We start from the raw sequence: 24159 nt of genomic DNA, 5'->3' as shown, positions 1-24159 counted from the left end.
TAAATGCAATGCTAAAATCCCATGTATGATTCCTTGCGGTGAACACAGCAGATAGCCCAGTGTGGTCTTGCTTTAAAACAAACAAGAAAGCCACGAAATCACCGACGAAAACGAATTTTGTGCTTAAATGAAGAAAAAAAAACACATACTAATTACTGATAAATAATTTCATTTTCAAGAAGAAAATAAAAAGCTGTTTCGTAATAATACACCACTGAAAGTTAACATTTAGCGATTCGAGGCTTTTGTTGTATTTATTGTGTTTTTTAATGGGCTCACGTTGCATTGATCTTAAGATTTTCTGAAAGAATTCCAAGAAGTAGGATTTGTTAGCACCCGAACAGTGAAAAATCAATAGTCCTGAGACCTTAAAATGTGATCATTATGTACATTCCAATGTCATCAATGCTGCGAAGTGTTTTCATGTCACTGTATTTATAAGAAAGTCTATTTCGTAGACAATTACAGTATCAATTGACTCGAATGTACGACTTAGGGAAAGTTGGAAACCGCGTGGTTTCACAATGGGTAATGGACACTTACACGTTTCGCATTTGAAGTACATGATCAATCTTCGTTGTTTTTCTTCGTTTAGAAATTATCAGGGAAACCGTTTAAACACAGAAACAAAACTTAGTGTTCAATACGTTCATGTTGAACTGTACTTCATGCCACGTAAAGGTTAGAAATGGCTACTCCTAAAACGGAGGGCGGCTGTCATTTTTATAACTTAACCATAGCAAAAAAATGTGGAGTGTGTTCACTTGTATCTTGTGAACTCGAACTTTGAACTTTTCGATCCACAGTCTGGTATACCATCAACTAGACCACTCCCAGAGTATACAATTGTTACACTGGAGTTTGATTCCCTCTTGTAAATGACACAAGTATAAATAAACATTTGTAAACGATCGCAGTATGTTGATATTTGAACTTTAATATAAATCATGTTTTATATTATATCATTTGAAAGATTCTAGAAAATATTGCTTCCCCCACAAAAAATACAAGTTAATGTATTTATATATTGTGTGTCTATCCTACAATATAATACTAAAGTACAAAATACATTAACTTGTATTTTTTGTGGGGGGAGATTTTTTTTCTAGAATCTTTAAAATGATATAATATAAAACATAATAATCTATTTATTTTGTACTTTAATATTATATTGTAGAATAGACATACAGTTATAAATAAGCAAAACACGTCTTTTATACAAAAAATAATAAGTGCTTACACGTACATAATATAAAACAATCATAAATTCGTAGAAAATTCAAAAATATAAAAACAACTGTATTGTAGTATTTGTGATAAAATATTATCGCAATACATGAACAACAGAGACGTACCTTGAATCGTCCGAATAAACACAGTTATTCGTATGAAATGAGGCCGTTATGTATTTCATATACGAAAATATATATCTGGTCACTTTCACGCCAAGACATTGTGACCTCAGGATAACTATATATATAAATATAATCAATTATGAACAGTAAAATTAAAGATAAATGATATATTTCTTATTCGTGAAATACGTAAAACAACAATAACAAACACCTGCACATTAGAAAGTGTATATTGCTTAAGCTACAATTTGTGTTTCAATAAGAGTTGTCACAAAACATTGATACAACGTTGTGGAAACGTTTTGGTCGATTTTGTTGTTGTTGTTTTTTTACTTTTTGAAAAGCATATACCATACAAAGTATATACCAGACGAAACTGTTCAACACTTTAAAACATATAAATTATCATTATAATTTTTATAAATTGTTTATTTCATTAACATATTAATTCACTATTAACATCTAACAGTGCCACGACGGTGTCACAACGTATATTGCCTGACGTTGTAGATTTTACCGATGTACAACTATTCAACTATTGTAGAGACATTGTGTGTTAGATGGATTAGTGTTAAGTGATTATATATACTATTTCTACCATTATGTTCGCCTTTGGGGCTACAAGTGCGTTATAAGGGTGACGGTCAAATCCCACTGTTCAGTAAGACAAGGGTTAGTAGTGAGTACATTTGACGGTTTCAGAGGAAAATACAGTTTTTGACTTGTGAGGATTTGTTTGTTCGTTTTGGAATTTCGCACAAAGCTACTCGAGGGCTATCTGTGCTAGCCGTCCCTAATTTAGCAGTGTAAGACTAGAGGGAAGGCAGCTAGTCATCACCACCCACCGCCAACTCTTGGGCTACTCTTTTACCAACGAAAAGTGGGATTGACCGTCACATTATAACGCCCCCACGGCTGGGAGAGCGAGCATGTTTGGCGCGACTCGGGCGCGAACCCGCGACCCTCAGATTACGAAGCGCACGCCTTAACGCGCTAGGCCATGCCAGGCCTCGACTTGTGAGGAAGAGGTCAGTTTTTGTTTCCAAGTTTATTACACTAACCAATGAAAAATAGGGACTTAAGATTTCTCCATTTCGAAAGGACTGTTATACTTTACACTTAAGAACTAATGAGCAGTACTGTTCTAACATGTCGGTCGTAGTTAATATTTCGGTTTTTTTGAAGTTTAGTACAAAGCTACACAATGGGCTCTCTGTGTTTTGCCTACCACTGGTAGAGTAGACACCTACTCGCTGTCTGACGTTCATCAGTGGTAAGTTTACAGACTTGTTTGGTTGGTTTTCGAATTTCGCGCAAATCTATATGTGTGGGCTGTCTGCGTTAATCATCCATAATTTATCAGCGAAAACCTAGAAGGAAGGTAACTAGTCATCACCACCCAAGGCCACCTCTTGGACTACTCTTTTACAATTGAACAGTAGGATTGACCGTACATTATAACACCCTCACGGCTGAAAAGCAGAAAATGTTTGGATGTGTTGGTTGGCTGGGAATTTGAAACTGCGACCCTCAGATTGCGGGTCGAGTACCCTAACCACCTGGCCATGCCGGGCCCTCTTCGAAGTTACAACATCCGCAGTTCGATTCCCCATAGTAGATAGTGCACAGATAACATATTGTGTAGCTTTGAGATAAAACAAATAAACATGCTGTCTGGAAGACAGTCATATAGTGTTAATAAACAAAGTGGCAGCAAAATTTATAAGGTTAGTAGACCTTTTATACCATTTCAGTCTTCAAATATGCTTATAAAATTATTATTGTTAAAATTACAAAACAAGGTTGCGTACATGTGTAGATTCGAATACGTCTGAAAGAAATTCACTTTTTTAATTGAATATGAATAGTTAGTGTATAGTGTTATAATACGAGCAAAACAATTGTCATGTGACTCAAAACATGGCGCCACCTTTAATGATAACCTTCGAATATGTGCATTCTTGGGCTTTTGTTAACAGCAACTTGTGAAAGTCATATGGTACTTCAAATTAATTCCATGATATACAGTTATGTGCGCTCCCCTTGAGATGGGTTTCTCCTCTCCCCACGAACGGGTGCATCATTACTCGAGTGAAAAGATTACTGCATGTTTAAAAGATTCTGACATTCAGTTAAAAATAATGATCTACTACGTGCAGAATACCTGAGTGATATTCTAGAAACATTTACCTGAATATATAAACAAATACCTTCTAGTCATGGAACTATAAAGAATTATAGTTCCACAAATAATACATTTTGTTTGTTTGTTTGTTTTGGAATTTCGCACAAAGCTACTCGAGGGCTATCTGTGCTAGCCGTCCCTAATTTAGCAGTGTAAGACTAGAGGGAAGACAGCTTGTCATCACCACCCACCGCCAACTCTTGGGCTACTCTTTTACCAACGAATAGTGGGATTGACCGTACATTATACACCCCCACGGCTGGGAGGGCGAGCATGTTTAGCGCGACGCGGGCGCGAACCCGCGATCCTCGGATTACGAGTCGCACGCCTTACGCGCTCGGCCCAAATAATACATATAAACATATTTTCACTGGTGAAGTCTCTGGTAACTAGTTAAAGTTACTTATGACTGGAATTAACGTCCTTTATGTGGTTTTATTTTCACACAAGACTAAAAACAAAGTCTTAAATGTGGTTTTATTTGCAACGATGATGTTTCCAGTTTATATGTCGAAGGATGGTGAAACATTTCTTTGATAAAGACTTGTATAAAATTATAAAAATGATAATTTTCGAAATTATTTGACGAAAAATGGTAAAGTTTTTGTGTGAAAAAGACTCATAAAAATGTCGATAATGACAACTATTAGGTTAATGATTAAAAAATAAAAGTTTTACATTTATACACGTATACGAATTTAATTCGTAGATAAAATAGAAAGCCTGTAAATGTAACAACTTTGAAGTTACTCTTTGATAGATTATTTAGGCAGAGTATTTAGGATGAAACTTTGTAGAATGGACGGCAACTGCCTTCAACTTTGAAGTTATTAATGAAGAAAAGTAAATGAAAGTAATAAATATGATGAGTTTTAAGCCATCGACTAAAAAAGAAAATGTTTTCACAACACTGAAGCGCAAAATCAATTATAATAACCATTAGAATATTGTGAAAGAAGGTTTATTTTTCATATGTGAATTTTCAGTTATATGTTTAAATAATCATCCGATAAACATGTTGGTGATAAAAGGAGAATAAAGTATTTAATGCATGGCACTGAGGCTCATCCATTGTACTCTAGGCCTGGCATGGCCAAACGCGTAAGGCGTGCGACTCGTAATCCGAGGGTCGCGGGTTCGGGCCCGCGTCGCGCTAAACATGCTCGCCCTCCCAGCTGTGGGGGTGTATAATGTGACGGTCAATCCCACTATTCGTTGGTAAAAGAGTAGCCCAAGAGTTGGCGGTGGGTGGTGATGACTAGCTGCCTTCCCTCTAGTCTTACACTACTAAATTAGGGACGGCTAGCACAGATAGCCCTCGAGTAGCTTTGTGCGAAATTCCAAAACAAACAAACAAACAAAGCATGGCACTGTCATAGAGGGACTAACTACATAAATTGTGCAATAGGCAGATGTTATTTTCCTGACTGATTCTGGTTGCGAGACGTCTGGCAATAAAATGGAACCTATGGGAGAATTGCTTAGTTTCCTAGAATCCATGCAAGACCAACAGCAGCATCAAAATCTTGTCAATTGCATGTTCTCCACTTTTGTAGACATGTCAAAGGATTTCTTCGGTATAATGTACTCCGCATTTGTAGACATAATAGAATATAGAGGATTTTGTCAATATAATGTCCTCCAGTTTTGTAGATATAATATAGGATTTTCTCAGGATAATGTTCTCCACTTTTGTAGGCTCTATCAGCTCAGACAAGCTGAAAGGTTCCATAGGGTTGTCACTTCTTTAATCATTGAACAAATGTTGTCTTCCACGTGAAAATAGAAGTATTCAATCAACAAAATAAACCTATGCAAAGCTTCTGTCATGTCCAGTAGAAAACAAAATAGCCCATAGATGAGTGATAAACTAGATTCTGATTGGTGAGAAGTTCAGCTGAAAATGTGGTTTAAATGTTGTGATCCAGACAAAGCTATTAATCAATGCCCTATATAAGTGTCAGTTTTTCAAGTTTACATGTGTACGTCTCGTGTATATAAAAAATTACATCTTTGGATAATCCAATCCATCAAACGCTGTTAGGTCACGCGCATAGCCAGCTCTGAACATTAACGAAAGTATCAACTGCACTGTATCTTCCAATAGCGTATCACAGATTAGATCAAACACGTGTTTACGCACATAAAAATACATTTCTACATGACTATTGCCATATACATATATTTTAATAATAAGTATCATAATATATACTAGCAATATTAGATGGGCTGTCTCTAGTTCATTTGATTTATCATGATTAATAAAAAGATACTTTAGTTTTTATTGATAACTGTAGTGCTGTCACTTAGTAGTTGATAAACTTTATATCTTCTTTCTTCTTCAAAGCAATGCATACATTTCTTTGTGTAACATCATTTGATAGCTCAGAAAGTAAGAAACACTACTTATTTCCAGTCATTGGTTTGTTTTACAATTAAGTAGTTATTATAATTGCTGTTATACCAGTTAATTCGAGCCATGCTAATCTAGAAATCATTGTTGGTATTTTGGTTAATCATTCGTTGTGACACACGGATCGTCTACTGAAACTTTATTGTCTAGTTCTTCATGGGCAGCTAGCTAGCCATGTGATTCTAGCATCTTACTACTCATCAGTTGTGTGGAGGTTATACATAACACTATTCCAATATCATCTGGCTTGTCACAATCTAAACTGCTGATTCCTGACCTAGACAGCGAGAGATTCAGCAGTAATGCATGGTCTTGGCCTGACAATATTTTCAATGCACTTAAGTAATGTCTACCAGCTGCCACACATAAATGGATAAGCCAATATGACGGAGAATGAGATAGAACCTGTCCAGTCACAACTGAGTTGCTTCATTTATCCTGGCGCATAACAGACCAATTCACAGTCTCCATTCTTGAACATTAATTCCCTAACTGTTTTTCACAACATAAATCCAGTATAGAAGACATTCTTAGCTCTTGATACAAAAAATTATGAGCATACCAGTACACATCCATTCTGAAAGGGAGATTGTATTTCTTGTTCAAACATATGTATTATCACCATCATAACATATGTCAAATGATCATTGCAGTCATTTCTGTCAAGATTATTAAAAACTTTAAATACATCCACATATTAGTTAGTTTAGTTCATTCTTATAAACTATCAGACTGGGATTTATAAGGCAAAATGTGCATATCCGCCATATCCAACATTCTACACAACTCAGAGAATAGATGGTTGTTGAACTTAGCTTCTTGTATTGTGTGAATTTTGTCAGAGAAGTTTAATTATTGAATTTACCGCACCACCAATACACCTCTCTCTTTCTTTGTGAACCTGACGACGACCGAAGAAGGTCGAAACGTTGTTCACTCCTCTACATAAAAAAATTTTTCTCAACCCAAACGAGCCGTTTTTACATATATATATTTCTACAAGTGGGTTTTCTTGACATCACTGAACGTCAGCTTGTTGATTTTCTATGCCAACACAAAGAGGATTATTGAACAACTCTATCCTGCTTCTTAGCATTTCAAATTCTTCGAATCTTGTGTTAAACGCATCTATGATACCTTCAATATTTACATAAAATTCTAAAAAATCAAGTGGCTCGTCATCTTTGAACTGTTATGTTAATTTATGACAACTTGGAAAGTGAGCCAAGTCGATGTTTTCTAAACAAACTTTGAAAATTCTTAACTTATTTCGAAACCCTTTTATGTTTCCCATTAAATCTGATACCATCTGGTTTCGTCCCTGGAGTTTCAGGTTGAGATTCTTAAGGTGAGTGGTGATTCTGTGAGAAAAGCCAGTTTTTTTCCAAAAAATCCTTACTTTTGAGTTCTTCATCCATTTATGTTGTATCTGATGAAATAAACTGATCGAGGAATGCAGGGATTTCTTTCATTATTCCAAAGAATCATTCAAGACACTTTTCGACGCTGAGCCATCTTATTGGTTGTAAAGAGCAAAATCCCCATATTCTGCCTCCATATCCTCCAAAAACTGCTTAAGCTGCCGATGTAAAGAGCTTTGTTTCACTGATTTCCCATACAAAGCTCCTTGATGAATAACACAATGAAATGTTGGACAAGTTACTTCATTTTCTGTAAGAAAACCAATAAAGCCTAATTTTTTCCAATCATCGCAGGTGCGCCATCTGTCACTATTGCTTAACACTTATTAAAACTTCCGATTTTATCAACTAAATCTTTCAATGCCTCGAAAATATCCTTTCCTTTTGTGGTCCCACGAAGGGCACATACATTCAATAATTTCTCTTTTGTTGAAAAATCTTCATGAATAATGCATACAAATATTAACAGTTGATTTACATCTGCTTGATCAGTACTTTCGTCAAGACAAAGCAAGAAATCAGCACTTTTTTCAACCAACCCAACAAGTTGGTTTTCTAATTGTTCTCCCATATTAGTGACCCTTCTTTGTATGGTTTGGTTGGAAGGTGGCACTGATTCAAATTTCTCAGCAATTTTGGCATCTCTAAACACCTCTGCCATTTGAAGAACACATTTTTTTATTAAAGTGCCATCAATAAAAGGTTTCTTTGCTCTTGCAAGTTCCAAAGAAACGATGTACGAAGCATTCAAAGCAGATGTCTGGCTTTCTGACAACTTGCTAAACATACTCGTTTCTTGTTTTAATCTCTTGCTGAAAACTGCAATCTGAACTTTTCTAGTTTCTCCTTCATATTTTTGATACTTTCCTTCAATCATTGTTGAATAATGCCTTTTCACATTAAATTCTTTGGACACTGATATAATTTGCACACAAACCAAACACTGCAACTTGCCGTTATTATTTGTAATTAAATAATCAAGTTCCCAACGTTTCTGGTACACTATATTTTCATTGTCAATCTTACGTTTCTTAAAAACTTTGCCCATGTTCATATTTACCACGGAACTGAACAGTGATAATTTACAACACGTCAACCTCCACAACAGCAAACGGACAGACTGGCAACAGCCACCAGCCAGGCGAGTTCACTTTGTCTAGCAGATGGGAGGGAGCATATAGCTGAGCGAGTGCACTTTGTCTATCATGGTATAATACGCCGAGTTGTATGTGATATAATTTAAAAGCTATTACTATCAAGTTATTACTGTAAAATTATAAAGGCATAAATAATAAATATATCGGTGCAGACAAAATAAATTATAAAATTTCATTAGTGAATATCAGTTAGAGTATTCATGCATTTTTACCTCGCAAGTCAGAATTTTTCATTTCTTCACTACAAAATAAATTATAGAAGTAGGTTATTTTTCAATGGACCTTCGCGGACCACATAAAACCATACTGCAGGCCGCCTGTTGGAAATCCCTGATGTATAATATCAGGAATACAGAGAAAGGACATAGACTAGATGTTGGACACGCCCCTTGTAAAATGTTTTGTTTGTTTGTTTAGAATTAAGCACAAAGCTACTCAATGGGCTATCTGTGCTCTGCCCAGCACGGGTATCGAAACCCGGTTTTTTAGTGTGTAAGTCCGCAGACATACCACTGTGCCACTGGGGGGGGGCATTGTAAGATTGTACAGAGGAAGTTTCATTACAACATGCTCATTCCTACCTTGTTTGCTCGCTTTTTGTTCACCCATTCTTACCCATTTAATTTTTTTAAATCTTTTTCTGCTTGTACTCTTTTTTTCATATAACGTGGCATGATTTATTCATCGTTCACTCATTCATGTTGATATTCTGTATATATGTCATTAGTATGGGTGTGCACAACAATATTACGGTACGTGAAAATAATGGTCTAGGTATGTGTGGTGTGTATTCTCTTCACTTACAGTGCGTGTACACTTTGTGAATGTGCGTGTGTGCTCTACGTGTGATAACACACACTCTATATTGTATAATGTCATTCGGTTGATATAGTGTGAGTTGTGGTTGTGTGTATATCCTAAGGGTTATTAAGTTAATTTAAATAACTACTTCAGCTATCACTAATAAGTGGTCTCTGTGCTATAGTTCTATTTGATGCACCGGTGGCCATGGTTAGTCTGTTTGTTGCACAGCTTGAAATATTAAGCATTATCAATCAATTAAGGTTAACGAGAAATTTATGGTTTTGTATAATTTCTGTGTCTGCTCTGTTCAGTTTCTCAAGTAGTTCTATGACTTGTAATTTTGTATGTAGTTTATTATATTTCATATTATTTTGAAGATTTGTTATTCGGTTGTTAAAGGTGTATATGAGTAAACAGTGTGCACTGCATGTATCGCCCCATTCATATAATTGTATGTTAGAACTAAAACAAAGTAACTGAAAATGTTTAACATTGTAAAATTTGTCACGTGTCGACAGTCCGGAGCTTTCTACGTCCGCAGGTGTGCAGATCGTCGAGTCTAGTAGTCTGTAGCTGCTCAAAGACCAGTGTTAATGTCTTTATCACTGCTGTACCAGTGACATCAACGTCTGTATCACTGCTATACCAGTGGCATTAATGTTTGTATCTTTGTTCTGTCAGCAGCATTAGTGCCTGTATTCTTACTTTATCAGTACCCTTAATGTGTGTATTCTTACTCTATCAGTAGTCTTAATGTGTGTATTCTTACTCTATCAGTAGCCTTAATATAGAGCATGACCAGGCTTCTTTAGAACGTTCGAGTCGTAATCTAAGGGTTGCGGGTTCGAATCCTTGTTACCCCAAACATGCTAGTCCTTTCAGCCATGGAGGCGTTATGTGGGACAGTCAATTCACTGTCCATTGGTGAAAAAATAGCCCCAAACTTGGCAGTGGGTGGTGATAACTACATTATCTGCCTTCCCTCTAGTCTTACACTGCTAAATTAGGCACGGCTAGTTAGAGTTTATATGAAGTCTACCTGACCTTTATATCTGACGGTTAACCGTAAACTTGATAAAAAGAAGACAAATCCATTAGCCTGAACTATTTCTAGTATCTTTGTCAAATAAGCCTACAAATAAATGTTCTTAAAAAATTTCGTAACGTCGTGTAACTAACCATAACGTCTACTAATCTCGTATTCCTCTACCTGTAGGTATGTCTTTGAATTTGCAAATCAGCCAGTTTGTAGAGTTGAGGTTGGTAGTTATAACTGCATGTTGACATTGTTTAGCGTTTCATGGATATTATAATAACTCCGAAAATTGATTACTTTCGGAAAGGACATTTAACAACTTTTTTGGACATAAAATATTCGTACATTCAGAGCATAACGACTTTTTTCAGAATTTCCAAGATGAGAACATACCTTGCGCTTGATGTATTGGAAAACAGATAAATATATATCAAGTCTATGGAGTTATCTATGATTATATTATTGAAATGAATGCTACGAAACCGTCGTTTTCATACGCTATATTGGCTTACGGTAAGAAAGCCGGGAGGAATAATATGATGTGGGCATGACAGTTTTAAGATGGAGGTTTTCTGATGTTATGAAGATGCACGATCGTCAGATTGAGCAGGACCTGAACTGAAGACACGTACTGTAACGACCTGGTGAATATAAAATTTGTTTCAATATTATGTACTCGATCCATGTAGTTTAGTGCAACGAAGCTTATGGAAGTTACGTATGATTTGTTTTTTTATTGAATTTCGCGCAAAGTTATTCGAGGGCTATCTACGCTATTTCTCATTAATGTAGAGGTGGTAGATTAGAGGAAAGAAAGCTAATTGATATGTCCATAAGACAACACTACGTCTATACTTTACAAATGAGATATGGAATTATAACGCCCATACAACTGATACGACGAAAATTTGCGTGACTGGATTCGAATCCGTGACCCGCATGTTGCAAGTGGCGTTCCCTAACCAAAATGACATGCTTGGCCCTTACACAAGTAAGCCATCTCTACTGAGAACAAGCTGTCCTCTGCCAAAAAAGGTAGTATTAAACTAAGTTTGTTACTCTGGTATTTTAATAAAACTATTTTTAAAGACAGCAGAAACAAAACTATGTGAAACAACTACGTTTCAGAGGTTTACATGTAAATTAAGACACAAGAGAGACACTTTACGTTTCGTATTATATTTTACTTTATTTACATTTTCTGATTGCGATACTTTCAAGACATCAAGATATTAACAAAATTTGATAAATTCGACAAAACAGAATATATCTAAACAAAATCATAACATCGCTTTAACAATTGATACCCTGTACTTGTAGTCTATAGCAGTTGTATACCAGCAAAGATCTCAATGTGTGTAATCCACAATCTTGAACCCAATAAATGACAGTTGTAACTGCCCCAGTTAGAGCTATAAATCATCAGTACAATACATACAACAAAATATATTTATAGTTTATACATATCAATCTTAAAACGAATTACCTCAAACCTATCCTAACATTGGTTGCTAGCTCCTTATAGTGGTCGTTTTGGACCTTATTCGACGCTACATCAACCAAGTATTTAGTTTACAATCTAATATAGATTCTAAAAGTAAAATACAAATCTCCTTTTCCTTTCAATAGCCACACGTCCAGTTTAGCTTCTGGTACGATCACTACAAACTTGTTTCATTGTTTTAGTTCTTATCTCTACCAGTAAAACATTGTTTTATTGTATTCAACTGTTAATTAAGTAAAGGAAATTAAACGCGATATCAGAAAAACACGAAACAATAAACCGATTTTTAATAAAAAAAGTTCATTAGTGCTTCAAAAAACAAGTAATTGCCGTAATGATTTCCTTATCTTAAATAGATAAATTTTTATCTAATTTTATCACTTTTATAATTTGGTTTAGACCTTATAAAGAAGTGGTTCAAACATACCTTAATGTAGTGAAAACATACCAATAAAAATTGTTTCATTGAACTTCCTTTTTTTAATACTTAATCATAAGAGATGTACAGAGTATTCGGAAAGTCACTGTGCACTTATATGTTTATTAACAGACAAAACTGCACAGTGACTTTCCGAACACCCTGTACTTGTTTATTAATGGTTATACAAAGAACTAGGCTTTGAGTATAGATATAAACTCCCACTATCTTTTAATAAACACAAGTAACTTGTATCAAACAAAATATTATTATAAAACGAAAAGTTGTTAGAATTTATATATATCGAGTTAAAACTCCTTACTTAATTATCAATTCTATCACAATATTACGATACTGGAAAGACTTTATATACATGCATCAAGAATGCTTTAAGTCAAGTTTAGCAGACTTTACACATGCTAGTATTAAATGTTCTCTAATGCTACTTTACAGGAGTCTTTACAAACTTTTCAACAGCAACTAATTTTACAAATATACAATAGTATAACAGCCCTATTTCATACATTTTTAACAAATACAAAATAATTTACAAATATTCTACTGATAATGACGATGAATTGGCATAATATCTCAATGAAATACACAATTTATTCTATGTAAAGTTTCTAATAAAATATAGTTGGATCAAAATTAAATTATGAAATGGTTTTAGTGCGAAGGAAGATTTCATATATGATATTTCGAACCAACAACAAATTTTAAAAATTATATTTGCATGTAACAATTTAAGTGTATTAAAGTACTTAAATCATTTTGTTTCTATAACACATTATTTAGTTAATAGTTACAGTAGGCTATGAAATACACAAACACCATAGTCATCATGTAAGTGAAGATAACCTAGTACCTATGTAGACTTCCGGTTTCACAGTATGTTAATGTCATCTCTATACCTTATGCTTTTTATTTGAATTCTCGCAAAAGATTATGTTAAACTTGTAGGATCAGTTGATAAGTTTTTAGGCCCTTCAAATGCAGCTTTGTTAATCTCATCAACGTTTCGTTTTCTGAATACATAATCTCTGAATTTAGAAAATCTTTCATTTCGCACCTTATTGAGTTTGTCAAATATACGTTTTCCAAAATCGTTAAATCCAGAACGGTCAATTTCATCAAAATTTCGTTTACCGAAGTGCTTCAACCAAAGTGGATCTATTTTCTGAAAATTTTTGTTACTAAAGTCCGTAAGCTCGGATCGACCAATTTCATCAGAATTTCTTTTCCGAAGTCCTTAGGTTCAGATCGATCAATTTCATCAAAATGTCTTTTACCGAAGTCCGTAAACGCAGATCGGTCAATTTCGTCAAAATTTTTTTTTTCAAAGTCCTTAAATCCAGATCGGTCAATTTCATCAAAATTTCTTTTTCCAAAGTCCTTAAGTCCAGATCGGTCAATTTCATCAAAATTTCTTTTTCCAAAGTCTTTAAATCCAGATCGATCAATTTCATCGAAATTTCTTTTTCCAAAGTCCTTAAATCCAGATCGGTCAATTTCATCGAAATTTCTTTTTTCAAAGTCTTTAAATCCAGATCGGTCAATTTCATCAAAATTTCTTTTTCCAAAATCCTTAAGTCCAGATCGGTCAATTTCATCAAAATTTCTTTTTCCAAAATCCTTAAATCCAGATCGGTCAATTTCATCAAAATTTCTTTTTCCAAAGTCCTTAAGTCCAGATCGGTCAATTTCATCAAAATTTCTTTTTCCAAAGTCTTTAAATCCAGATCGGTCAATTTCATCAAAATTTCTTTTTCCAAAATCTTTTAATCCAGATCGATCAATTCCATCAAAATTTCTTTTTCCAATATCTTTAAATCCAGATCGATCAATTTCATCAAAATTCGTTTTACCAAAGTCAGTTTTTTCATAATTACGCTTACCCAAATCATCAAATCCACTGCGATCAATTTCGTCAAAATTTCGTTTACGAAATCCTTCAAATGCACTTCGTTTCATTTCACCAAAGTTGCGTTTTTTAAACCTGTCAACTCCAGCTGTATCAATTTCAGCAAAGTTGCGCTTCTTGAATCCACCGAATCCAGCTTTATCAATTTTATCAAAGTTGTTTTTGTTAAGTCCACTAAAACCGGATTGATCTATTTCATCAAAATAACGTTTCTTGAGCCCAGTTTTATCAGTGATATGAAAAATGTGTTTTATGTGACTCATAAACTCATGGTTGAGTGCCTTTTGTTTTATCTTGTCCGTGTTCTTGTCTTGAACTAGATTTTCTTTTACGTTTGTGTTCACCTTGACATCCTAAAATACAAAAATATTTTGTTATTAGAAACCCCTGACACAAAAAGTTGCACAGTTGCATATTTAATTACATGTTTGATCGAATTCTTTGTTTGTTTATTTTGAATTTCACGCAAAGCTATACGAGGGCTATCTGCGATAGCCGTCCCTAATTTTACAGTGTAAGACTAGAGGGAAGGCAGCTAGTCATCACCACCCATCGCCAGCTCTTGGGCTACTTTTTTACCAACGAATAATGGGATTGACCTTTACATTATAACGCCCCACTGAAAGGGCGAGCATGTTTTGATAAGACGGGGGATTCGAACCCGTGACCCTCAGATTGCGAGTAAAGCACTCTAACCACCAGACCATATCAGATCCGATTTATTAACCTTTTTTACTATACGTGTTGTTTTTTCTATGATGAATATTTAACTAGTTATAGTCCTTTAAAGGAGTACTATTTAATTTCTTCTATTGGCTAAATCAATTAACTAAACATAGTTACTCAATGTCCACATAACTCCATCTTTTCAGTTATTTTCTGCAACATTTTTTACTCGTTCTAGTGTATATTAAAATAAGTAAATAACCAAAGTTTTCCAAGATAAATCTGAAATTTAAGTTATCAATACAAGACCGAGATGGTCGTGAAAGATAATAAAATTTTAATAAATTGTTATTACACAGTATCGATAGATGGGGCTGTCCATTGTGAGAAGCCGAACACTCGGATGTTTGTGTAACAAATCCGTAAATGTATTTTTAACCAATACGAGAATGATAAATAATGTTAATTTATGTTGTTGTTTGCGACAGACAGTGTAAAATGTCGCAAATTAATCCTAAAGGCGTCGAATTAATTTAAGAGAATAAAAAAAAACGGTCTCATCGGTTTAGCAGAGATCATCTTCGAGCGGTATTGTACGAATTTCAATGCATAAACTCATTGTTCTTCCTCACGTTTTACTCCAAAAGAAAACAACAACTGTTAACCTGATGTTGTGTACTTCCTTACATGTTTTTAACAACATGACTGGTTTGAAATTCGCACAAAGCTACACGAGAGCTATCTGTGATAGTCGTCCCTAATTTAACAGTTAAAAACTAGAGGGAATGCAACCACCAACTCTTGGGCTACTCCTCTACTGACGAGGACTGGTATGGCCAGATGGTTAGAGTGCTTGACTCGTAATCCGAATGTCGGGAGTTTGAATTCTTCGTCACCGAACATGCTGTGTGGCCGTTATAATGTGACAGTCAACTTCACTTTTCGTTTATAAAAGAGTAGTTAAGAGTTAGAGATGGGTGATGATAACTAGCTGCTTTCCCAATAGTCTGTCTCTGCTAAATTAGGGAAGGCTAACGCAGGTATCCCTTGTGTAGCTTTGCGTGAAATTCCAAACAAATAAATTACTTTTAATGTTATGAAATAAACAGACTGACTTCTCCTAGATGTGTCACATGAAAATCAAATCTTGAAGTTTACTCAATCGGTGAATCATGTCACAAAACACAGAAATATCGCAAAAATTATGTTCGCAACTTTGATTAACAACGACTTGCGTACAACAGGTGGGCACTAATTGTTGTAACTAGAAATTGTTGTCGCTGTTGGAGCGAAACACATCGAAAAATTATTAATTTGTTTATCTTAGAGCAAAGCCACATCAGGCCTATCCGTTGTGTCCAATGTGGGAATCAAGCCCTGGCTTTTAACCTTGGAAGTCCATGAGCTTACCACTCTTCCATCGCCCATAAAAGGAGGGAGGGGACGAAAAAAATTGTAACACGTAGCAACGTTAATTTTCTGTGAGCTGTGAACGCATTTTATGATTAATTATCCACACCCATGATTACTACGAACACTTGATAGGAGTCATTCTTCTTACAAAAGTTACGATACAAATAGACTTATAAATTGTACAGAAATAAAAAAAAACGGGTTTTAGTTACTAGGTAATTCTGGCACCTAATAGCAACTTGTTAAGTCTTAGGTTACCCGGAGAAAGTGATGAAATTACTTCCTTTCCAGTTGAGTGTTTTATATTTTTCGTAATATTACGTTGTTGTAGGTTGCGTATAAAATGAAGTCAGTTCGTGGACTATTGTGACAGCTTAGATTTTGTCAGTGACTAACATGTAAAATAAAAATATTTTAATTACTTTATATAAAATGAGGTCGAAGTTAGGATGTTGGAATGTTTCACCAAACTTTGAGATTTCTGTCTGATTAAACACGCTTTTTTGTTTGTTTGCATTGAATTTCGCACAAAGCTACACATAGGCTATCTGCGTTAACCGTCTCTGATTTAGTAATGTAAGAATAAAGGGAAGGCAGTTAGTCATCACCACCCACTACCAAGTCTTGGATACTCTTTTACCAATGAATAGTGGAATTGATCGTCGCACTATAACCTCCCACGACTGAAAGAGGCGAACATGTTTGGTGTGACAGGGATTCGAATCCGCGAGCTTCAAATTACCAGTCGAAAGCCTAACAACCTGCCGGGCCTGAACGCGTTTTTAACAAGTTACTGTATAAGTTAAGAGTTTGAATATCAAAAAGACTCCTAGCAAGGTGTAACTTGTAGTTGCTGTTTTTTCTGTGTGTCGGGAAATTGTGTCTTTGATTTTATTATCTTATCTGCAAAAACATATTCTATTTGATAAACACAAGCTGTACAATGGGATATCTGTGCTGTGTTCACTCAGGAATCGAGTTCCAAATTTTTGTGGTATAAGGCCCTAAGATTTTTGCTGACCCACGAGGAATTAATACAGGTGGGACGGTGTATAAAGTGTTAATAAAGCAAGGAGGAAAAAATATGAATCATTTTGGTATAAGAATAAAATATCTTACGGTGGTAGTATACCAATTACGAATAACTTGTGGTCTTAGTATAATAATCATAAATAATGTTCGGTAAAGTATAGTTTGTTTGTTTTTTAATTTCGCGCAAAGCTACACGAGGGCTATCGGCGCTAGCCGTCCCTAATTTAAAAGTGTAAGCCTGAAGTGAAGGTAGCTAGTCATCATCACTCATTGCAACTCTTAGGCTATTCTTTTACCAACGAATAATAGGATTGACTATCACATTATAACGCCCCCATTGTTGAAAGGGCGAGCATAGGATGGGGGATTTGAACCCGCTAACCTCAGAATACGATTCGAGTACCTTAACCACTTAACCATGCCAGGCCTGGCGTATAGGAATCATACATAATTATATATATAATATTCGTATAACATCTTAATGTACTCTTTCATACGTATAACTTTAACATAACATTTTATTATACTGATGTAAACTGGAATGGACCTCAACTGGCTTTATAAAAAAGCACAGGTGTAGAGAATGGCGTTTCGAAAGTCTTCTCTTCTATGTCTTCAGGTCCAGTCATAAACTCTACCTAAATAACGTATCAAAGAACCTTACTATACGTTTCACACGTATAACTTTAAAATTATCGGATGACCTAAGTTGCTTGTTGTCGTTATAACCTTGTACACAGGTACACGTATCTTTACAGAAAATTTATGTATATTAAATAATTATCGTTTCCATGAGTTGTTGTAGATTTTTTGTAGAACGATTACAAGATTAAGTTTATACATTTTTACTTCAAGTGGGTTTCTCGTCATCAAAAAAGGTCAGAAACATTACTCACCCTAAAGGATTCTCCAGCTATTTGTCTGAGAACCAGACACCACAGAAGAACAGACTTTAAGATGTGACCTTTCATGATTTTAGCTCTTGGATGACTTCTAACAGAAAGTCTTAGCAGAATGCTCAATCAGTGAGGCTTTCCTTCTGCCTTTTATTCAATTCTGGGGATATGTTGCAGATCTCATGCTATGCGCTAAACCTATGAAAATCCTTACGACCATACGCATGTAGGTATCGAATTTCGTTCAAGATTGGCTGAAGCAGTAAGTAAAACCAGCGAATAGGAGCAGTCTGTAACAGGAACTTCACGCCAACCGCATCACACCACCAGAACACACTACGGTACGTTATTGTTACAACTGATTCATTAACCGAGGCTGTAAAGGCCATTCTCACTATTCGTTGTTCATCATTTATAATCTTACGTTTATTACATAACATTTACAACCTATTGCTTTTAAATTAATGTATTTGAAAATGTAGAACTGTGAATCGTACCTTACTGTTTTCTTCAATCTTTCTGTGATGTTTGTAAGTAAAACGTAGCATTTTTTTCCCAGTGAAATGTTTTCACTATTTTACTTCTTTGTTTATGAAATATAATTTTTAGAAAGTTTTTAGCTTAAGTTATTTTATTTTATTTAAAACTTGCATACAAAATACGCATTACATCGTTTCAAGTCACAGTTTCACTTATCCACGTTAAGTTGTAGGAACATGTGTAAACAGTTGAAACGTTTGTGGGTTCTCAACTTGTCGGTTAAAATATTTAGTGTGAGTTTATTGTGTTTGGTAATTCCTAAAATGTAGCTTTTTGCAAACTCACTTAGCCGTCAACGAAAGATGTGCATTATTAAATAAAACAATCTTCTAATGTAAGTTACAAGTTGTTTCACCTGGTGCTGGTGATAAGCGAACAATAAATTTAATGCACGTAAATATATATATATATATATATACTTACTGTAAACTGGGATACAGTAAGTAAAACAAACGAGCAAATGTAAACGAAAACTTCTGAAGGATTTTATTTAAACAAAACAGTTTGTGAAATGAAATGTAATAAAATATGGTGTTTCATTTGTTTCTAAACTAAAGAAAACTGACTTTATTTTTAACCGCCTTAAAGTAGGAATATAAACTGCTACACAATGCAAAAAAATTAATATGGTTTCACTAATGATTCGACTTACAAGGTTTAAGCTGAGCATGAACCTTCAGAGATTTAACGAAATAAATGTCAAAACATGGCAAGCCATTAGATCCACATTATTAGTCCATAGAAATAAGAAAATCCACTGACATTTTGTTGTAGATGTTTACTTACCAAACCGTATCACTGATTTATAATGAAGACAACTAGCTAGAAATAATCAACTGTACAATACGTAGGACGGCATTATGCTAGTATTACACAGGCGAAACGGTAATCTGTAGTACTTGAACATGTGTGTAACGAAGAATGGAAAAGTTGTTTTTAGATTTTTGGTTCAAATAACTTGTGTATGAAAGGCTACTTTGGAACTCTCGACGCTAAACTTGCACTCTTACACCATTTTTAGATACCTAGTTGAAGGTTGTGTCACTATAATTAAAAGGAGGGGTGATATTCTTTGACTTTAAGGTGCCCAGTGCTTGTTTTGAATTTCACGTAAAGCTACAAATATAATAATACATAAATACTTATGTTTGTTTTTTGAATTTTGTGCAAAGCTACATGAGGGCTATCTGCGCTAGCCGTCCCTAATTTAGCAGTGTAAGACTAAAGGGAAAGCAGCTAATCATCACCATTTATCGCTAACTCTTAGGCTACTCTTTTACCGATAAATAGTAGGATTGATCGTAACATTATAATGCCCCCACGGATGAAAGGGCGAACATGTTTGGTGTGGCGGGGGATTCGAATCCGCGACCCTCGGATTTCTAGTCAAGTGCGTTAACCACCTGGTCATGTGGGGCCAAATACGTATGTTGCATCCAATACCACGATTAGGTCGTTGACCTAAAAGAAATTAGTATTTGACGATTTAAGTATTTTCGAAATTATCAAAGACCGAAATGTAATGATATCTTGGTGCTTATGCAAATTATTTCACTCAAACTTTGAGACGTAAAGTACCAAAGAAACAAAGAAATAAATAAAAAGATACTTGTTTGATGAATAAATTTTGCGCAAAGCTACACGAAGCTTATCTGCGCTAGCCATCCCTAATTTGGCAATGAAAGACTAGAAGGAAGAAAGCTTATCATGAGCATCCACCGCCAACTCCTGGGCTAATCTTTTACCAACGAATAGTGAGATTAACCGCACATTATAACTCCCCCACGACTGAAAGGGCGAACATATGTGTTGTAACGGAGATTCGAACCCATGATCTTCGAATTACCAGTCGAGAGTCCTAACCATCTGGCCATGGCGGCCCGATACACACCTGAGATAGCGTTTAGTCACCTATTTAAATACTGTTAGACACACGGGGTGACATGTTTTAACCTTGAGGTGGTTTGAGTATTGTAACAGTTAAACACATCTCACCAACATCATTGTGATCTTCAGTATTAAGAAGAAAGTCCAGCAGTTTCCCAAAGAAGCTTTCTTGGATTGCAAAAGTGTAAAGCAGAAAAGGCATAGATATGGGGTGACGTCAGTATGATTTGTAAATACAAAGTATTTAAGAAATACTAGGATATTCGTTTTATCAAGAAATATTCGCAATTTTCAAAGGCTCTAATAAATTAATTAATATTATTTTATATGTGCTCATGCTGATTTTAATTTTTTCCCCAATTTATTAATTTATATTTTTTAAGAAACTCTTAGCTACAGGAACCACATTTTTACTTCCCTCTTTCAGTCGTCAATTACGATTACTATACGAATCAAATAATCATCTAAACCAAATGTGTGTATTATAGAATACATTTGATGGTAAATCTAACAAGTGTCTAAAAAGCATAAACCAATACTGTCGTATAATCGTCACATTATAAAACTCTCCAACACAATTGCAATGATATACTTGGTAGAGGTTGTCGTTCTGAGCTGTATACCATTTTCATCTCCAATAAATGCTAAATAATAAAAGGAGTCGTAGTCGTACAGTTGTTATTATGCCAATACATTGTAGCCTGTCTTTGCTTGCATAACTGGTACCGAAGTTCTGACAAAGGTGATTTGTGCGATTTTTGTTTGTTTGAAAGATTTAACTGGCTGATAAAAGCTGGAAAGCTGTGGAATGCCTTTCCTAATAATATCTCCTGAATGGCTCCGTCGTGGTTTCTAAGCGACGAGCGAGACATCCCACACGTCAACATTTTCATTGAAACCAAGTTTAGCTCATCGTTGCACTAAGTATTATCCTTCTGAAGAAAAAAAAAACAGTTTGCCTTAAAACTCAGCCTTGATTCCGAAACTAGCCAACTGACAAAAAACTCAGCTCTGGCCCAGCATATTTGCTAGTTGTCCAGAAAATTCTGTTTATGGTCCCAACACTGGCAAATTGATAAGAAGACAAAATCATGATTTCAACATTAGCCAGTTGACCAAAAATTGACGTATTAACTACAAAACCTCACTATGACCTCCGAATTAACAAACTTACCACAAGCCACTTCCGTGGTCCTCATATTGGTTAAGAATGCAGGAAGCTCCACTTTGGCCCCCTACTGGTTACATATGCAGGATACTCCACCATTGCCCCCAAAATATCAAATGACCAGAATAATCTTATGCAGGAAACTCCACTTTGGGCCCCCTACATTGTCTGTCAATTGACCAGAAAGTTGGCTGTTAATCAGAAAACACTGCTGTGGCACAGTGAACATTTCGAGAGTTTTGTATAACTATGGGCATTAGACATACAGCCTTAACATTTCATCTTATGTTGAACAGTACAACAGAACAATTAAGATAGGACTGTTTATCGGTCCTTTTTAACCAGTTTGTTTGTCACAAAGTTCTCGCCCTTTTAACCTTGGAGGCGTTATAATGTAACAGTCAATCCCATTATTCTTTGGTAAAAAAGTAGTCCAAGAGTTGCTTTCTCTTTAGTCAGTTGCCTTCTCTTCGTTATCGAGGTTACAAATAAGAAATATGCATGCATACTTTGTATCTATAAGTTCCCTTTTCAGGAATTTCGAAAAGAAAACAGTATGATAAATGTCTTCTGTAATTATTGTTTCAACACCATATCTTGTTGAAGAAGTGACCGCACACATCATGAAATACAATGTAATATGATAACTGGATGAAACAGCAAGAACATTACGAAATACAATATAACTTGATTACTAGAATAAAGAATACAGTGTAACTTGGTTATTGGATGAAACAGTAAACACATTGTGAAATACATCTTCACAAATGGAAGAAATAGTAAGCACATTATGAAATACAATACAACTTGATAACTGAATGAAATAATAAGCTCATTGTGAAAAATAATATATCTTCATAACTGGATGAAAGAGTAAACACATTGTGAAATATAATATAGCTTGACAACTGGATGAAATAGTAAACAAATTATGAAATACAATGTAACTAGATAACTAGGTGAAATAATAAAAACATTATGACAGACAGTATAACTCGATAACTGGATAAAATAGTAAACACATCGTGGAATAGATACTAACCTTCATACTTAGTTAAAGCAGTTAATCGATTAATGATGAAATAGACGTTAAGTTTGTGTCTAGATAAAAAATGATATATATATACTAAGCATTCATAATTGGTTATGAAAAGTGATTATATACAATATGAAATATACCTTCACTTGAAAACTTAACTGTACTAGTTTTACTAAGTTTACTACTTAACTTAACTAGTTTTCAAGTGAAGCTACCCTATGATTCTAGTTCTAATTTTGAACTGATAGACTAGACAAAAGGCAACTATGGTTAACAGCAGCCATCGCCAAATTTTGGGCTATTATAATCAAATAATATGATTTGACTGTTACTCTTTAATACACTCGCAGTCCTTTAAGTTAGGGGACGATTTTCTATCAACGGAACGCAAGCCTAAATCTTCAGGTTTAGAGCCTAGCACGTTAAACACCAGGCCAAACTCGAAGCAATTTTTAAAGAGTGGAAAGGTATACTGTGAAGTTTACATTGCTGAAAAAGTTGAAACGTGCGTAGTTAACTATTCATTAACGTTAATAACAGTTAAAATAAACAGTTGCATTATTGGACTGGCTTCATAAATGATGACTAGGTGAAGATATACGATATGAAATTAGCTTTTAGACCCTCTTTATATGCATACTGAACTGCAGAAATTATTTTTAAGAAAGTGCCCCACCCCCTCACAAGCGACACAGCGTTAAGTCTGGGAACTAATAATGCTAGAACCTATGTTTCGATACCTATTTCGGACACACCATAAATAGTCCATTGTAGAGCTTTGTACTTAACTAAAAGCAATCAAACAAAATTAAGAAAGCTTTATGTAGGCTATAGTTTAGAATGGAAAGAAGCGTTCATTAATTATTATAGTTCATTAAACGTTTCAGATGAAACGTTCGGATTTTATAAATAATAGTTGATTTTTATGATCAATGCTGAGTTAAATATAAATATTTTTCGTAGTATTCCATGTCAAGCCAACGAGATCTATTCACTTGTGACTGTACTAATTTATTTTACTAAATATAAAATCAGTTTTATTTTACAGCATTTCCTTTCACTCTAGTTAATTATCTTCCAAGTCTTTTCACGAATGATCATCTGTTTCATAAATCACTATGTCTCAAACAGGTTTTATATTTGTTACGAAGTTATACAGAATTACTGTTGACAAAAAGGCAGTAAGTTAGTAGATAATTTTGGGTACATTAATATATATATATATTGTTGTCAATACGTGTATGTGTGAGAAAGAGTAACTTTTATGAAAATTAAAATAAATAAATCAAGTCTATCACAGC

The 24159-nt window shown here is 34.7% G+C and overlaps 2 protein-coding genes across 2 annotated transcripts; both read right to left on the bottom strand.

Moving 5' to 3' along the window:
• Positions 1–7690: 7690 nt before the first annotated feature.
• On the bottom strand, positions 7691–8422 carry LOC143228502 (general transcription factor II-I repeat domain-containing protein 2-like). The gene has a single exon (XM_076459752.1). The coding sequence runs from the start codon at positions 8420–8422 to the stop codon at positions 7691–7693; it is 732 nt and encodes a 243-aa protein (XP_076315867.1).
• Positions 8423–13177: 4755 nt separating this feature from the next.
• Positions 13178–18393, bottom strand: LOC143230281 (uncharacterized). The gene is made up of 2 exons (XM_076463529.1): positions 18225–18393; positions 13178–14570 (listed from the first exon to the last, which is right to left on the bottom strand). The coding sequence occupies exons 1-2, from the start codon at positions 18297–18299 to the stop codon at positions 13467–13469; spliced, it is 1179 nt and encodes a 392-aa protein (XP_076319644.1). The 5' UTR covers positions 18300–18393; the 3' UTR covers positions 13178–13466.
• Positions 18394–24159: the final 5766 nt, after the last annotated feature.

Source organism: Tachypleus tridentatus, chromosome 10 (genome assembly GCF_004210375.1).
Source record: "Tachypleus tridentatus isolate NWPU-2018 chromosome 10, ASM421037v1, whole genome shotgun sequence".
Lineage (NCBI taxonomy): Eukaryota > Metazoa > Arthropoda > Merostomata > Xiphosura > Limulidae > Tachypleus > Tachypleus tridentatus.
This window is presented reverse-complemented; position numbering and strand designations above follow the sequence as displayed.

Bases quoted from the DNA above. Each gene is read 5' to 3' on its own strand.
- LOC143228502 (XM_076459752.1), bottom strand. From the start codon at position 8,422: ATGGGCAAAGTTTTTAAGAAACGTAAGATTGACAATGAAAATATAGTG.
- LOC143230281 (XM_076463529.1), bottom strand. From the start codon at position 18,299: ATGAAAGGTCACATCTTAAAGTCTGTTCTTCTGTGGTGTCTGGTTCTC. The intron at 14,571-18,224 runs GTGAGTAATGTT...TTTGTATTTTAG, and splicing joins TAGCTGGAGAATCCTTTAGG to GATGTCAAGGTGAACACAAA.